The sequence below is a fragment of the Cutaneotrichosporon cavernicola genome (assembly GCF_030864355.1).
Source record: "Cutaneotrichosporon cavernicola HIS019 DNA, chromosome: 5".
In the NCBI taxonomy this organism is placed as follows: domain Eukaryota; kingdom Fungi; phylum Basidiomycota; class Tremellomycetes; order Trichosporonales; family Trichosporonaceae; genus Cutaneotrichosporon; species Cutaneotrichosporon cavernicola.
The window spans coordinates 1,323,348-1,339,784 of record NC_083397.1 but is presented as its reverse complement, the minus strand read 5'-3'; the positions used below and the strand labels follow the sequence as shown (position 1 = coordinate 1,339,784).

The 16,437-nt window shown below is 58.4% G+C and overlaps 7 protein-coding genes across 7 annotated transcripts; 3 read left to right on the top strand and 4 right to left on the bottom strand.

Moving 5' to 3' along the window:
* Positions 1-232: 232 nt before the first annotated feature.
* CcaverHIS019_0505350 (uncharacterized protein) lies at positions 233-1,197 on the bottom strand (the record flags this gene model as incomplete). Its single annotated transcript, XM_060601705.1, has 6 exons — positions 233-258; positions 302-430; positions 462-535; positions 582-881; positions 934-1,109; positions 1,150-1,197. 6 exons carry the CDS (start codon positions 1,195-1,197, stop codon positions 233-235), a joined length of 753 nt encoding a protein of 250 aa, XP_060458172.1.
* A 449-nt stretch (positions 1,198-1,646) lies between these two features.
* CcaverHIS019_0505340 (uncharacterized protein) lies at positions 1,647-2,518 on the bottom strand (the record flags this gene model as incomplete). Its single annotated transcript, XM_060601704.1, has 4 exons — positions 1,647-1,763; positions 1,969-2,233; positions 2,284-2,452; positions 2,485-2,518. 4 exons carry the CDS (start codon positions 2,516-2,518, stop codon positions 1,647-1,649), a joined length of 585 nt encoding a protein of 194 aa, XP_060458171.1.
* A 1,689-nt stretch (positions 2,519-4,207) lies between these two features.
* Positions 4,208-5,786, bottom strand: EXG3 (uncharacterized protein; the record flags this gene model as incomplete). The annotated part of the gene is made up of 4 exons (XM_060601703.1): positions 4,208-4,467; positions 4,501-5,196; positions 5,227-5,410; positions 5,448-5,786. 4 exons carry the CDS (start codon positions 5,784-5,786, stop codon positions 4,208-4,210), a joined length of 1,479 nt encoding a protein of 492 aa, XP_060458170.1.
* Positions 5,787-6,500: 714 nt separating this feature from the next.
* On the top strand, positions 6,501-8,663 carry YVC1 (uncharacterized protein; the record flags this gene model as incomplete). The annotated part of the gene is made up of 9 exons (XM_060601702.1): positions 6,501-6,512; positions 6,550-6,616; positions 6,648-6,804; positions 6,884-7,118; positions 7,153-7,391; positions 7,427-7,532; positions 7,570-7,605; positions 7,643-8,219; positions 8,248-8,663. The coding sequence occupies 9 exons, from the start codon at positions 6,501-6,503 to the stop codon at positions 8,661-8,663; spliced, it is 1,845 nt and encodes a 614-aa protein (XP_060458169.1).
* A 157-nt stretch (positions 8,664-8,820) lies between these two features.
* CcaverHIS019_0505310 (uncharacterized protein) lies at positions 8,821-12,556 on the bottom strand (the record flags this gene model as incomplete). The annotated part of the gene is made up of 3 exons (XM_060601701.1): positions 8,821-11,265; positions 11,299-11,760; positions 11,792-12,556. The coding sequence occupies 3 exons, from the start codon at positions 12,554-12,556 to the stop codon at positions 8,821-8,823; spliced, it is 3,672 nt and encodes a 1,223-aa protein (XP_060458168.1).
* A 656-nt stretch (positions 12,557-13,212) lies between these two features.
* Positions 13,213-15,278, top strand: CTA8 (uncharacterized protein; the record flags this gene model as incomplete). The annotated part of the gene is made up of 4 exons (XM_060601699.1): positions 13,213-13,409; positions 13,457-13,521; positions 13,602-14,399; positions 14,458-15,278. The coding sequence occupies 4 exons, from the start codon at positions 13,213-13,215 to the stop codon at positions 15,276-15,278; spliced, it is 1,881 nt and encodes a 626-aa protein (XP_060458167.1).
* Positions 15,279-15,513: 235 nt separating this feature from the next.
* CcaverHIS019_0505290 (uncharacterized protein) lies at positions 15,514-16,401 on the top strand (the record flags this gene model as incomplete). The annotated part of the gene is made up of 2 exons (XM_060601698.1): positions 15,514-16,329; positions 16,366-16,401. The coding sequence occupies 2 exons, from the start codon at positions 15,514-15,516 to the stop codon at positions 16,399-16,401; spliced, it is 852 nt and encodes a 283-aa protein (XP_060458166.1).
* Positions 16,402-16,437: the final 36 nt, after the last annotated feature.

Sequence of the window (16,437 nt, the reverse complement as noted above, 5' to 3'; positions counted from 1 at the left end):
TAGACCAGAGTCTTGTCATAGCACACACACCCGACGCCACCTGCATACAAGACGTGGCAGAGGCATGACTCCCACCTGCCCACTACCGACGGCAGGAGCACGATGGTCGAACGCGGCTGCGGCTGATGCCGTGACGTCCACTGCCACACAGCACAGTATACAACCGCCCTTCTGCACTTGACACTTCGTTGATCACTGCGTCCATTTCTCCAAGTACAAGGCCTCAGGCAGCTTAGCGCGTGGTGTATCCGCCATTCGCTGCCGTTAGCTCGGATCCGGGATAACCCTCGTTCAGACTCACAGAAGATGACCTGGCCGGTAATCCACTTATCAGTGCAGAGGTACAAGCACAGCGGAGCAATGTCCTTGATATCCGTAAGTCTGCCCCCAAGTGCCTGCGACTTGTGGAACGCAACTGCCGCTTCCTCCTCTACGCGTCAGCTAGCCCGCATTCCACTCACCCTGGGGATAGAAGAACGGCGTGTCCATTGGTCCTGGCGCGATCGCATTGACCCGAATACCCCGCGGCATGAGTCTAGTCTGCGTCAGGCCCATCTCATGGGTACGGTACATGTACTCACTCCTTTGCCGCAGCCTTGGTGAACCACTCAACAGGCGCTTTGGAGCCCTGGTACGTGCTGTAGAAACCTGTAAATGCGCCGAGGAGGGAGGTGACGATACTGATAATAGCGCCGCCGTCGCTCATGTTCTTGGCGGCTTCTTGGATGAAGAAGAAGTTGGCCTTGGCGTTGACCGCGAACATGTCGTCGTACTCCTTCTCGGTGATTTCGAGAAGGGGTTTCTTGAGGACTTTGCCGACCGTGTTGATGGCAATGTCGAAGCTCGATGCCCCGAGGCCAGCCAGGGCGTTCTTGAACAGCCTGGGGTCAAGTTAGCGGAGGCTGATAAAGGCTATGCAAGCGTTGCGCTTACTGCTGCACGGCCCCAGCCGTCTCCATGTTGGCCTGTATGGCGACAGCCTTAACTCCAGCCGCTTTGAGTTTCGCGAGCGTCTCATCCGTCTCAGCCTTCGACCGCTCCGAGTTGTAATGGATGGCAACGTTCGCACCCTGCTGGGCCAGCGTCTCGGCGATCAGAGCACCGAGGTTCTAGTGTCAGTCCACGAACGGCCGAAGGGCTAGGGCTCACCTTGCCGCCGCCGGTGATGATGACGTTCTTTCCCTTGAGTTCAGTCATTGTTAGTCTTGATGGATAACGGGGTGAGAGTGCTCATGGGAACCAGCTCTTAAATGCTTCAGCCGATGGCATTATTAGTTGCAATGGTGACCTCATTCCAGCAATCGTTTACATGAAATTACAGGGGACTGAATGCACCTCCACCCCGGTGTCCGGGGTGGAGGCAGCGAGTGGGGGAACCCCCCCGACACCGGCGTGGAGGCATGCGATGAGTTGGTCGATCGAAACAGTGCCAGATCTTTCGCTTGGCTTTCCGCATTAGAACCTAACAACAGCCCAAGCAACAGCACCAGTGGCCTTCCGTGGAGGGCCTAGCAGACGTCGAGGACCCATCCTCCCATCCTCCGAGTCGGCATGACGTCGTCGCCTTGTTAATTAAACTGACATCCCCATTTCTTTTCTGTCATTCTTCGGGACTACTGTAGGATCGCTCACTGCTTTCATCCTCATTACACGGACCCGTCCGGTCGACGGACCAGCAGGTTGTCCAGCCACGTCTCGCCGCTGAGAAGCACAAACTCGTGCTTGGCCGCGACCTTAAACCCGTATTTGCCGTAGAAGTGGAGCTGGGGTGAGCCCTACTCCTAAGTACATGTATGACACTCATTGGCGCGCTGAGCATTCCTGGCCCCCCCCCCCCCCCCCCCATGACCTCAACATCGCTCTCAGTTGCACCTCGACACACGTAGCCCTCTGGGGTCACTGTAGTGACCGGCTACTAACCATAACCCGGCTTACCCAGGCCGCTGAACCACCACCCTCCGCACTCACGTTCTTGGGGCCTTGCGTGTGCAACATGATGGGCACGTCGCCCGCATTCTTGATGATGTCGGCCATGATCTTGCCGCCGACGCCGCAGCTCTGCGCCTTAGGGTCGACACCAAGAATCGCGCCAAAGTACGAGTCAGTTGCACAGCCAGGTATGTACTTCTCCTCAATCCCAGCCTGTCCAGGAAGCATGTCCCCAAGCATGAATTGGAGAAACTCGGGTTCGACCAGCCCCATCACAGACCCAAAGACGGCAGGGACGTCCTCCCTTGTGTCAGCTACTGGGGCCAACTCCCGCTCATTCCGAAGGGGATTCACTCGGATATCCACACGGCGCCGGGATCGGTCCATAGTCCAACCCCGACAATGTCGTCCTTTGTCTCAGCAAGCCATACACGGTGGTTGGCGATTGCGTTGGCGACAGTTGCCTCCATGAGCGTGCGGTTGATCTTGCGGTCGCTGCCCCACATGAGTACGTGTTCCGGATCTGGGTGAGTCACTCATCACTGGACAACTTACAGGCGAGGAATGAATCGGTGAGGACGTCGACCATGCGCTCTTGCTGTGCGGCTAGTGTTAGCAAGTGGCGCTACACCAACGAGACCGGGACTGGGGTGACGGCCCGCTATCCCGACAGCCAGTGGGAAAGGATGGGGTGGGGAAGCTATAGGGTGTCGGGAACGCGTCAAGAAGAGAAGACAAGGGACAGGCGGAAAAGGCCGAGGGTATGGGAGTGCGAAGGCCTAAGGGTGTGGGTTCCTGCTGATGGCGCTGGGTATGCGTCGTATGTCGAGTGGCAGTTCACTGACAACGAGTGACCTTCCTCCTTCGTGCCCTTCCTTCCCTCCCCTCTTCCACCCCCCTTCCCCCCCCCCCCCCCCCCTCACCCACATCCTTCTCTCACAAGATCCCCAGCCTTAGAGGGATACGTACCGCTGATCTCGTGATTGGGGACTAGGCGGGTAGTGATAGCCTGAGAAGCAAATGACCTGGTCTCAATTATTCCCTTTAGTGGCCAAGCACGAGTGAACATGGTATGTTAAAGTCGAACAAAACGTGAATGAGAGAGCCAAGCGGTAGTGGCAAAGTGTCCTTTAAAGCTTCCAGCAATACTCTTGGGGGTTCCAACCTCTACGCACGGACCGCCGTTTCTGGCCGACCAGGTAGTACCAAGGGCCAAGCCAAGTGGGATCCCTTCAAACGCTTCTGGTGTCTGATCTACAGACTGGGGCAGCGGAAGGGATAAGATGGTCCGGGCGCAATGGACAGAAGAGAGCAACAAGTCGATATTCTTGTTGTTCACATCCACACAGCCTCACCCATCGACAAGGTGGGCTCAAGAGTCTAGTTTATTGGGTCGAGAGTGCCAAGATAAGAGACATGCCATGCCGTTAGAGCTACGCACAGATCACCTCGGTAGTGAGCGCTGTTCAGACCTTTCTTGCGACTTTCCGATGTGTAGCATGTCGAATAGACTCGTCCAGGTACCCCCTAAGCTGCCAAGAATGGCTTGAGATATCTTCGACAGCCTAAATTCCAAGCATTCCCTGTCAGGCATGTCAGGCATGGATGGACATGTGGCGCTACGAGTAACTACCTGTATAGGTATACAGTAAAAACCACCAATTGTCATTACTTGCCTGACTCGTGTTTGATGGGTCCACGCTCATACTCTCATACAGTACATTTATCTTAATCATTTCTGATCAAGGGACACTTGTGCTAATGTGTCCTTGTCAACGAGTTTTGGCAATCTCTAACTAATAAAGCTGTTGTACTTTTGTACCTGCTATTCACTGGTTGTTTCTTAATTGCCTACACACGATGACACGAGCCGGCGTGACTCAATACACATCACCCAAGACGCCCGCAATCTCTGGCCCTGTTGGATAGCCTTGAAGGTTCGTGCATATTCAGTGGGGTTGTAAATTAGATCGAAGCTTGAATTGTAGTTACCGTACACTCTGCATGCCCTTCATACCTCATTACAACAAGCTCTCTAGCATCTTGATGGCCATAACCATATATTGCAGCATCACAGAAGGTAGTCAACTCCCCTACGACCCCACAGAAAACGACGGTGGTTGACTACCTAAACTGAGGTTGCAAATACAACCTCTCAGCACAGGCCTGATTCGGGTGATCCGTACAATGTTGTTGCATTCGGTGACGACACAACTTTGTATCTCCGGTTCGTCCATACCCTGACACGTGACACCCTTCGTCTCAACCTGTCTCCGCCTCATTCGAGCGCCTGTGCGGTGAGCGCCTGCACGCCCTGCTCAAACCCGTGGTCCCACTGCCAAGCGTCGTCGCCCAACTGGCCGCTCTGCGCGAACTCGTCGCGACGGTGCCGGCTCCAGGGGGTCACGAAACCGATCTCGGCCTGCCCCTCGCTGCGGAGGAACATTGCGGCGTCATCCCATCCCCTGCAGAACGCAGAGTTAAACACGTGGGCATTCGGCTTGCCACCATGAGCGCCCCAGTAAGCACAATGCGCGTCTGCGTAAGCCCTTCTATGATGATATCACCCACCACATGCTTGGTGACACGCCGCGGTCCGATCGCCCGGCTGACGGAGAGTACGCCGCACCATCGATGCCGGCAGGATCTCGGCCTGTGAAGCGTTATACGCCGACCAGCCTGCATCCCAGGGACGGTCCGTCTTGAGCGTCCAGAACCAGTACCCCGCCGCACGCTCGTACAGGTCCAACTGGGCCGTGACCCACGCGCGCTTCTGCGCGTCGCGCTCGCTAGCCGGAGTATCTGGCGGGAGGCCCGAGTCGTCGAGCCCAGCACTCCATTCGCCGACCACGATCGGTGCCTGCCCGCACAACTGGATGAACTTGGGCGCAAACTCGTGCGCGAGCTTGGCCGCGTGACCGCGACCGTCTATTGCTTTGTCCTCGGGTGTGAAACAGCGATAGAGGTGGTGGTCAACGACAATAAAGTCGCTCCGCCGCCCCGCCCACTGCGCGTACCAGTTTGTGTCCCAGGCGTCACTCACGTAGATCGGAAAATCGGGGCCCGTGAGCGGGCGCAACTCGTCGATCGTGCTCTCGTACCATTTTTGCAGGCGGCTGTCATTCTTGGGCTCATTAAGGAGCTCGAGTCCAATCACGTGCGGGTTGGGGGCGAGGGTTGACGCGAGGAACCGAAGGGCGAGTGCCGTCGACTTGAGGTTCGACTTGTCCCAGAAATTGACCGTGCCGCCGGACATGCCCGAGTGACCTGGTGTCAGCCCGTTCAATGTTCACCCACCGTCCGTGTTCTGCGCGCCTGCAGCAGCATGGAAGTCGACGAGTACGCCCAGGCCATACCGGCCCGCGCGGTCGATCGCATTGAGGATCCGCGGCCATGCTCCCTCGTATACGTCCGCGTAAGGCGCATAATCTGTTCCCTTGACAATGTCGGGCCACACGCCCGCGAGGTGGTAGTAGCCAATCTGGGTCAGAGCTCAGGAGTGACGGGGTCGGACGCACAGGAAGACGGACGCTGTTGAAGCCCTTGCTCCTGATCCACTCCCAGTCGGAATCTGTGATCCACGTATCCCAATGGTGTTCCATTAGCGCTTTGGCGTTAGGGGCGCGCGCCAGGTCAAAGTCGCTGCCCCTTGGCTCGACGGCGTGCTTATAGAGTTCGGTGGCGAGCCAGTCTTCCGTAGTGAACCATGAACCGAGGTTGACCCCCCTTTGCTTGCGGTAGCGCTTGAGCGACTGCTCGAGGGGGAGAGAAGTAGAGGTGGGGGAAGGCTGGAAATACTGCTGGTCCCCCGAGACAGCGGGCTTGGACAAGTCCTTGATCTTGTCGAGAATGCCCATGTTGAGGGAGATGTGTTAGTGTTAGTGTAAGAGATGGGCTGTCGCGGTGGAATGCATGGGTTTGTGATGCTGCGGAGGGTGCTTAGGAACGTGGAAAGGGGATTCGGAGGGCGTCACTGGCACTGGTTTCTTGACGTGCAGGGTGGCTGCGTCTTTATAATGTCGAGTGATTTGAGGGATAGGTGCAGTTGATGTCGCAGTTGCGCAGTCGCCAGGTCAAAGCCGTAGAGATTGAGTAATCGCAACGCGTGTTGTTCGCGTGTTTCCAGACTTGTGACTGTTCATAATGACGTCGGCAGATCTGTACATCCATCTGAAAAGGCTTTGAAACACGGCCTTGGGTGGCTGAGGAATGTGATTGGATCTTATACTTGAAGGTGATCGCGGTAAAGGCCGCAGTTCCTTCATTAGGTATTTCAGGCACTTTACGTGGGGTAATTTGGCGCGAATACCCTTTGATATCCAAATAGGTATTAGGACTAAATACAAAATGTCTTGAATTGGATCAAGTGAAGAATCAAACGACGTCACTTTGTCGTCTTGGCCGTTACCTTGGCCGAGATCTTTCCTCATGCGATCCGCGGTTTGATACCCTTGCCACGATCCTCATTCACACCCCAGACACATCGCCACTCCATTCTTCCTATTCCCTATCTCTCTCTTTCTCTTCATCTCTTCACACCTCTGTTCACTACTCAGAGTCAACTCGTCATCATGAGTAACAACGTGGGTTCTTTCACCTCCTATACCTCTGACTTTTCAGGATGAAGAGGACCAGCGGTCCTTTGTGAGCTCGGCCTCGATCCTCCCAGAGGCCAATACCATCACTCGTACGCGTGCCCACCTTCCTCGCTCACCCAGAAATCATCAAGCGCCTCAAAGCGATGACCAACCGCCTCCTCCCTATCCAGGTTGAGCTTGAAGACATCACATCGCCCACTTCTGCGATTGTCACCCCCGAGGTGGTCAAGGCGTTTTATGAAGCTGGTGGTGACTTTAGAGAGGCCGTTCCCTTCTGGTTAGTACCACTGGCACTGACACTGACACTGACACTGCTCGAGCCGGCTGTTTGGAATAGTAGACAATGCTGACTTCAGCCTCCTGCGCGCTCGCCAGTTGTTCATCAAAGAGGGCAATCTGAACCAGGCCGACTACGAGGAGAACATGTGTCGTGCGACGGCTTGTGAGATGATCGCCCGTCGCATCACTCACATGGTCTCGCGTCACCGTCTCCCCAGCATCATGAGCACGCGTTTCCGCTACCTCGAGCCCGACGGAGACCAGTCGCCTGCGCTCAGCGCACTGGAGTGTGCCATTGACCAGCACTGCACTGTCCGTAGATCCCTGGCATTTGATCTAACATCAGATTTTCCTCAGCTCGAACGAGGCGCAGATCGTCGTCCAGTCGCTCTGGAAGGGTGAATGGGTCCAGTACAACAACGAGGACGACGACATCGACTACACCGAGTACCACATCGACTCCGAAAACGGCGGGTTCTGGGCCCACTTCAACCCGAACCGTCTGGCCGTGCCCCGCTACCAGAACATGTTCAAGATCGTGATGTGGATTGTCTACCTCTTCGTCTATTCTCAGGCTGTGCAGAGGTACGCTAAGCAACGTCTCTTGGAGTTCACACCAGCCCTCTGGAAGACACCGAAAGCTACCCCAAGTTCGACGGCTGGGAGATTACCCTCTATGTCATGACCTTTGCGTACTTCCTCGACGAGATCCGCCGTGTTGTCAAAGTGAGCTGGGGTTGGGAATGCAAGTACTGACGTTCAGACCATCGGTATCTCGACCTCGATCTATGCCATCTTCGTAAGCCAAGCCGTTGATCATGCAAGCTAACACGGAGAACTTCTGGAGCTTCATCGCCTTGATCACCGACGCCTTAATCATTGCGGCATTCTCGCTCCGCGTCGCCGGCACCCGCCTCGACTCGGACAGTGAGGAGCGTAAAAACCTCAATTACCGATCCTTCCAGGTGCTGGCCTGTGTCGCCCCTTTGATCTGGCTCCGTCTCATCACAGTCTTCGAGGGATACAAGACGGTCGGTGTGCTGCAGGTCGTCGTATTCCGCATGCTCCGCGAGTCAGCCATCTTCTTCATCCTTCTCGCCATTCTCGCCGCCGGCTTCATACAGTCGATGTACGCCCTCGACGCGGCCGACCGGGAGATTGACGAGAAGTTCGGCATGTGGTCGTTGATTAACAACCTCCTCCGCTCCATTATGGGCGATCCAGACTTTGACACTGCGAGTGAGCGCTTCGGACCACCCTTTGGCACCATCATCTACTACTTCTGGAACTTCATGACGGCTATTATTCTCCTGAACATTCTCATTGCGTTGTTCGGGACTGCCTACAGTGTCATTTACGACAATGCCACGGATGAGTTCCTTGCCTTCTTCGCATCCAAGACTATCAACATGAGTGGGTCCAACCCTAGCGGTACTGACAGCTGTTCGCGCGCCCGACCAATACGTCTATCCCGCACCCTTCAATCTCATCGAGATCTTCTTCGTCATCCCCTTCGAGCCCTTCGTAGCCCGCAAGACGTATGTCAAGATCAACAAGCTCGTGATGACGGTCATCTTCTTCATCCCACTCTCGTTGATAGCCCTCTACGAGTCGGGCGTGATGCACTCGCCCCGCGGCCTGCTGCACGACTACTTTGCCGACCCCATCCCCGAGGATGACGACGACCCGAAGGTCCTCAACCCTGAGACCAACGATCCCAACGGCATCATCTGCAAGAAGTCGTTTGAGGAGCTCGTTAGCAACTTCCCTGACACGACGACGAGCACCGCCACGATCATCCTAAGGAAGGTTGACAAGATCAACACCCGTCTTATCGAGGACGAGGACAAGAAGTGAGCCCAGCTCAACCTCGATCTGCTTGGCTACGATACACGCCCCCTGGTGGCCCATACAAATCCATAGCGCTCTAGCACTCTATAACATGCCCGAGCCTCCCCTCTCGTAAACGTAAATGAAATCCATCGACATTTTGTGTCCTCTCAGTCGCTGAGCCTCACGCCGCCTCGTCGTCCTTCGAGTCGTCCGAGTCGTCGGCGTTGAGCTCGGCGACGGACCGTGGCGGGCTCCGCGGTACGTCCGTGTTCATAATCTCCTTGCGCAGTTCCTCGCCCGACAACCCTGACGTGTCGCCCTGCAACGCGGGCGGCGCAGCCTTCTTCTTGCCGTCCTCGTCCTCGCTATCGCTGTCGACGACGCCGAGTCGGGTACCGCGCCGGAAGATCTCAGCCTCCTCCTCGACCCAGCGGCGCGACACGTGATCCACTGGACTACTAAGGAGACCCTGTGCGAGTTCGGCCTCAACCAGCCTCTCGGCATGCTTGACATCCTCTGGGTCCTTGGCCTCCTTGTCCCCATTAGTGACGACGCTAATCGTCGGCTGGGGTCTCTTGGCGGCAGCCCGTCTATCCGCGCGCATCTTGTCCATGCTCTGTGCGAGGATTCCGCGCGAAGTTGGGGCGAGAGTTGCAGCGTCCAGCTCCTCCGCATCACTCTCAGCATCGCTATCCCCAATGCTGAAATTGGGGCTCGAGATCTCGAGACTCGTAGAGTGCTGGTGCCTCCGGCGGGGGGTGGTGAGGTGTCCACTCTGTGGCGCGGTTATGACTGGTGGCGCAGGGGCAGAGAACGCGATTTGGGACGGCAAGAGGATACGGGGGGGAGGCATGAATCCCCGCGCGTTGCCCACAAGCGTAGTCAACTTGTCATTCAGAACCAGCAGGCGCTCGAGATGGGTCGCGTCTGCCACCGCTGCGACTTCTTCCCCAGCCGCCAGAGTTGTGGCGATACGTTCGGAGAGGGCGCGCGAGCGCTCCACCAGCGGCCGGAAGTCGTCCTTTGGCATCTGCGTGCCTTCCCATGCAGCGTGGGGACCACGACGCACATTCACCCCGGCAGCGTACCATGACTCGAGGCCACGTACCGTCTCCTCGGCTGCAGGGAGGAGCTGTTCCGGCTTAAGGCGGTAGACAAACTCGCGAGCCTGGCCTTCGACGCTGTTGACGACGGTCTCGCGTTCGCGCTGGGCGCGCGCCTCGTCCGCCTCCTTGACGCTGCGGACCAAAGCACTCTTCTTGATTGGGCCCCATATCGCCGCCTTGGCCCCACGCGCCGGCTTGCCCTTTGCGCTCTCGTTCGCTGCTGTGGCAGCCAACTCCGTGTTGCGGATACAGCTCTGGAGGATGCTCTGGGAGAGCTCGGCGAGGTTCGGGTCGTTTGGGGGGATGCTGACGTCAAGACAACGAACGACGTTGTTCGACTTGAGCCCTGATGCGAGGGCTAGGAGACCCGCCGTCCCGATTGCCGGGTTGGCCGTCACGTCCAGGTGGAGGAGTGAGTGGTTCTCGGGGATGAACTCGGCGAGGTCGATCGCGCCCTCGGTTGTGAGGCCTGTGTCTTGCAGGAAGAGGCGCTTCAGGCTGCTGTTGAGAGTGAAAGACGCGCGGAGGGCCGCGATTGCTACTAGGCTCGGACCGCAGCACGGATTCGAGCTCACGTCGAGGGTCTCCAGCGTCGAGTTGTACTTGAGCGCCTCGGCGAGTGCGACGAGGCCGGCTGCGTCGAGCTTGTTGTCGCTGACGTTGAGCACACGCAGTGTGCGATTCCGCTTTAGGACCTGTGCAATGTACGTCACGCCGTTGCGGATGTCGTTGCTCTTCAGATCCAGCGTCACGAGGCGCCCGATTCGCTCGACGCCGTCCAGCGCACGCACGCTCCGCTGCAAAGCCAGGCTCGCGCCGCCGAACTCGGGCGCCGAGAGCTTGCCTTCGACGGCAGACGAATTGAGGGAAAAGCTGGCGCTTTCTTGCATCGCGCTGTAGCCGCCGCCAGGCATCACTAAGGGGTGCTTGGGAGCCGGTGGCGGTTTGTAGCCTTCCGGGTCGACACGCGTGGTCACGCCGCCAGTCGACGACAGCGCCGGCACAGGCGGCAGGTTGGGATCGTCAGGAGGCAGCTCTGGAAGAGTTTTGCGCTGCCTGGCCGCGTACGGGAGTTCCGTCCCAGCGCCCGAGAGTGTCCCAAACGCACTCGTGTCAGGGTAGTCACGGATCATGACGGCGAGGGACACGGCGCCAAGAGGTCCGATGCGGTTGTTGCGCAGAGAGATATGCCTCAACTCGGACGAGCGTATGCCACTCGCCAAAGCGTCCAGCACACCCGAGCGCATGTAGCAGTTATCCAGTCGCAAACTCTGGACGGCTGACGGCAAGGCGTCCACGTCGACGTCCTTGAGCAATGGCGCTGTTGCCAGGAACGGGCCATACTGGTTGCGCGGGTCGCCCCCGGGCGCCTCCTCTCCTGGCTGTGGCGTTGGGGCACGCGAGCCGTTTGGTCCCCTCTCCCCTGGCGCTTCGGACGAGTTGAATGCCTGGACAAGGTAGTCTATCCCACGCTTGTCCCAGCTCGTCTCTGAGAGGTCGATGAACTTGAGCGAACGGGCCTAGAGTCAGCTAGATTACGAGTTCAAGCTCACTCGTTTCAAGAACACGGCCACGAGCTGCCATCCTCCAGCCTTGATCTTCTTGTTCCCGGCAAGGCTGAGTGACGGCAACGTTCCGCTAACAAGTAAGGCATGGAGGATAGGCTTGAGAGCCTCTTCTGCTTCGATTACGCCGCGCTCGAGCCGCAGATCTCCCAGAGACCATTCGACTGCAAGCACGTCGGCAAGGGCCTCCGCCGCATAGCGATTGAGCGGGTGCTCGAGGGTGTACGGTGCTGGGTGCGAAAGCGACTCTCTGGGCGTATCGTGGAGCACGAGGTGCACGAGCCGTGGCTTGGGGTGTGCAGGAATAGCCTGGAGGGCACGCACGATGCCCAGGCGCGGTTTCTCCTCGCGGCCTCTGCACGCGCTCTCATACAGCTTGATGAGCCGCATCGACGACCAGTACTCGGCCCCACTGGCGGTGCTCAGCAGCTGGCGCTGTCGCGTCTCCACCTGGGGTTAGGCGTGCCTTTATGGTACTCACCTTGTCGCGGTCCTCGAGCACCTTCTTGCTCCACGGCTCGGCAATCGAGCTGATGGGATACGTGATGCTGATGGAGGGTAACACGAACGCAGCGCGTTTGAGTGGCTGCTTCTGTCGCGCGCGCTCGGACGCCGGTAGGGGCGCTGCGACGAGTACGGGGCGCGGAGGCTCTGCGTGCGGCGTGGTGGGGGGAGGCACCCCTTGGCGCTTGGGCGGAGTCGGCGGTCCTTCCCCCCCGTCCCGCCCAAACCGGCCCAGCAGCCGTCCCGAGAGTGCGTTGAACGTGCCCATGGCCGCGTTCACGGCCTGGTGCGCATGCGGCGATGAAGGACCCGGCACCTCACCCGTTACAGACCCGACAATATCGCGAAGGCGGTTCCCGAACGTCGGCTTGACGGGTGCTGGAGGTGGCTTGAGGATGCCCTTTGAGGGCGGTTTGGGACGGCGACGCGGGGGTGCAGAAATAGGCTCTGGCGGGTTCGGCGGGGAGGGGTGCGGTGAGGGCGTCGCCTTGTCAGGCGAAGGGGGTTTGGGGGGAGGGGTGTTGGTCAGGGGTACCACCGCATCGGCCGCGTCAGGTTGCGTTTGAGGTGCCGGCGGTGCGTCGGGCGCGTCCTCGGCCGCAGGTGGCTCGGAGGCGGTGCCGTCGCTGAGCGCGTTTGTGGACTCTGATGGTGAAGAGGCATGGGCGTAGGACGGTGGCGGCGACGCTGGAGACGCATCAGACGTGTCAGCCGCTGGCCCGGGGGTGTCCTTGTCACCCATGATGGGTTGGGCGACGTGGAGAGGTGGTGAGTGACTGGGTTGGGGTGGTCGTGATGTGATTGTGGCTGTGTGGCGTGAGCAAGACTGTCGGGAGCGTTATTGCTGTGTCGACGTGTAAGCACGAGTTGTGTTGTGGTTTGATGAGAACAAGATTGTGTCAATGAAGTGGGTGTCGTGCGAGTATTGTGGATTACGAGTGACTACGGTCGGGGTTGCTTGAGTGGTCAAGTGGGGATCTGTGCCACATAGTGACGCGTGATCTCACCTCCATCTACCCTCTATAGCCTCGCAATGGCCCAGACTCCTGATCACCAGGCATTATAAGCCTTAAATGATAGGGTTCATTAGGCTTGAGTAATATTATTAGGCTCACGAACCGAACTAAGGATTGGAAAAACTAGGCCTGCCCCACGCCACCCAACCCACGTTAATCAACATGGTGTAGCAGCAAATGCAAGCAGCGTGGGATTTTCAGTACCCATGCTACCCATGCTCAGGTTGCCCTGTTTCCCCCCTTTTGCTTTACGATATGTGGAAATGTGGAGTGTGTCCACCTTGGTCAAGTCTTCATCAAACCACTCTCAAACCCCAAAACAATCTTCCTTCCTCATCATTTGCATCTCCACATCCCTCAATCATCAACTCTTCATTCAACCATGACAACCAACCTCGCCTCTGTAGCTGGACCCAGCAGGCAACAACCAAAATCGGAGCGCATCTTCCCTTCCGACTCAGGGGCAAACTCTCCACCAGATGAACTGCGCTCGACCGTCTCCGTCTCAAAACCAGGCCTCAGCGTGGGCGAGAATGGCGAGGTCATAAAGGTCCCCGCCTTCCTCAACAAGCTCTTCAGGTGCGTCGACAAGCGAGGAGCACAGAAGCCCAGGCACTGACATACAGCATGGTGTCTGAGCCCGAGACAGATAACTTGATATATTGGGCCGATTCTGGCGACTCATTCTTTGGTGAGACTTGTGATAGCCGCCATCACACGCGCGTCTACAGCGCACGGCACGGGCGTCATGAATCCCGCCGCTGACCCCAGTTCCCAATCACGAGCGGCTCGCCGAGGAATTACTACCACGCTTCTTCAAACACCGCAACTTTTCGTCCTTTGTGCGCCAGCTCAACATGTACGGATTTCACAAGGTACCACACCTCCAATCGGGCGTGCTCAAGAACGAGTCGCCGACCGAGTTATGGGAGTTTGTCAACCCGTTCTTCAAGAGAGACCAACCACAGCTCTTGTCCCGGGTCATGCGCAAGAATAACCGTCCAGCGGTGGTGCCACCGACTCAGGGCGGCTCGACCGGAACTCGGTCATCGGCTCGGCAAGCAGCAGCGAATGCTCAGATAGGCACAGGATATCCCGGCGTTCATCTTCTCACCGACGGCACCACCGAGGGTGAGGCCGGTCCGCTGGTTGGGCCCACAGCGCAGTTAGCAGACCTGCATGCTATCCAAACGGGCATCAATGCGATACGACAGACGCAGGCTGCGATCGGCGCCGACCTCAAGGCGCTTCAGGCTTCCAACGAGCATCTTTGGCGCGAGGCTCTCGAGTCGCGGGAGCGCCAGCAGAAGCACGAGGAGACGATTGACCTGATCGTGTCGTTTCTTGAGAGGCTGTTCGGCACCGAGGGCGAGGGCCTCAAGGGGCTCAAGGAGGCAATGAGACGCGGTGTAGGTCCAAACCGCAACGCACGCGCGCGCGAGGACAGCACTTCGGAGGAGACGGCCGCAGCCAAGCGCCGCCGACTCATGATCGAAGACGGGCGCCCGATGGGCAGCAGTGGCAGCAAGAATGACGACTCGCCGCAACCCCGCCTAGTGGAAATTCAAGGTGAGTGATGCGTGGGAGTTTGGCAGCGTTGTGCCTGGCGATGTCGTTGACAGCTTAGAACCGGTCGTCGAGACGGCGAGCAATTCAGGCCGATCGTCAACTGAACCCTGGCAATCGTCTGGGCCCCGCTTCACCGCCCTGTCAACGGACGAGGACGGCGTATCTCCACAGACGGCGACGCCTTCCCGCTCCACCTCGGTGGGTAAGCTGGACTTGGGATATGATGGGGAAGCGCGGGCGAATGGTGGATCTGTCAGAGGGGGGTCGGCAACACCGGTGAACGCGGGGAATGTCAACATGGGGCATCCTAACGCAATGGGCCACCAGCAGCACACAGTCGCGCCGTATACCTCAGGCCACGTGCTTGAGGGTGCCGACCCGTCTGGCCTCAACCTCGACCCGAACCTCCTGCAGACTACGATAGGCTCGCTGTTGCAGTCGCCCGCGGCCGCGCAGATGTTCCTCAACAGCCTCAGTCACAGCGTCCAGGGCCAGAGCCTCTCCACGCCAGCCAAGGTGCCGCCGTCGCCTCCGGTCGCTGGACCAAACGTCAACGACCCGACGCTCGCGCTGTTTTCGCCTCTGCCGCCCGAGCTCGTCAACAACACGAACAACCTTCTCGGCGCGTACCAGAAGGCGACGGGTGTCGGCGGCGACGTTGAGAAATTGCAGGACAGCATCGACAGCCTTGTGCGCAGCATGGGCCTCGACCTGCCCAGCGGCAGCGCGAACGGAACCTGTACAAACGGCGCCGACTCAGGATTCCACCAGGACACGTCGCTTCCGTCGGAGGGGACGTTTGACGGCGGGGGCTTTAATGTCGACGAGCTGCTGGACCAGCTGACCAACAACAACCACCACGAGGGCGAGAACATGTAGCGCGCAGCAAGACAGATGACCCAGCTCTGCGAAACCATAAACAACCAAACAATTCCACACTGATCTGTTAATCCCATTGTACATTTAGCGTTGTGATGTACCTCGTAGGAGTTGATGACGGGTGGGGGGATCTGGGAACAAGAATGGAGGCATGACGTCAGGGTGACCCTGGCCCAAATGGCTCGCAACCAACTGTTGCACCTCAATTCCTCGTCCACCCACTCATCAACCTGCAATGGCCTGGCAAGCCCCTTGGCAAGCGCTCCGCCCGGCACTCCGGCCGGCGGCAGCACTCCTCGCGACGCGTTCTCTCGTTGCGGGCTTTTCGACGTCGACGACAGCTCTGAACAATACTGTGCAGACAACCTGTACGCGGTGGGTAGTGCGTCCCGCCTCGCCCTCGGCATCGCGCGAATGTCCTACTCCACTAGTCCTCGTCCGCACGCCTGGCCTCTCGTACCCTGCCGCCAACCCCTGCACGCAAGAAACGTGGAAAGTCTGGGCGGACATGTTCGCGCTCCGCGGCTACACGACGGTCGAGGTCGACGTGTCCGTGACGACTGGGCACCAGGGTTTGGTCGACGAGGCCGTGACGACTGGGCACGAGGGTTTGGCGGAGAAGGAAGCCAAGGACATTGGCGGACCAGTTAAACAGGCGGCAGATGCGCTGGATGGGCAATTACGTCGCCTCGGCATTCCGTTCGCCCCGGTGATTGTTGCTTCGGGTCCAGCATGTTTGGTGGCGCAGGCTTATGTGTCGGATTACCGGGCGTCGGGACTGGTGCTTATTGAGCCGCCGCCGGATCAAGATCCACGCGTGCAGGTCGCTACGTCCGGAGCAAAGGCTGCGGGAGGGGAGGCAAGTAAGGCGTTTGCATGGCCGCGGTTTAGGTTTGAACCCCACTTTCCCATCCTCGTAATGTCTCCTCCACAGGCAGAGGGAGACGTACGCGCGTCCCGACTTGGACAGGAGGCTCTGGAGGAGCCGGGAGGCCGTGGAGTTAGCGTCATGGTCGAGAAGGATGGGCCGAGGGGTGAGGAGACGCGGATGGTGAGTCTCTAATACTAATACTATTGCTGACGGCAGGATGTGGAGAGGTGGCTCGACTGGAGCGGGTACTAGCATTCGTGTACATGTACGTTTCCTCAACCTCTCACA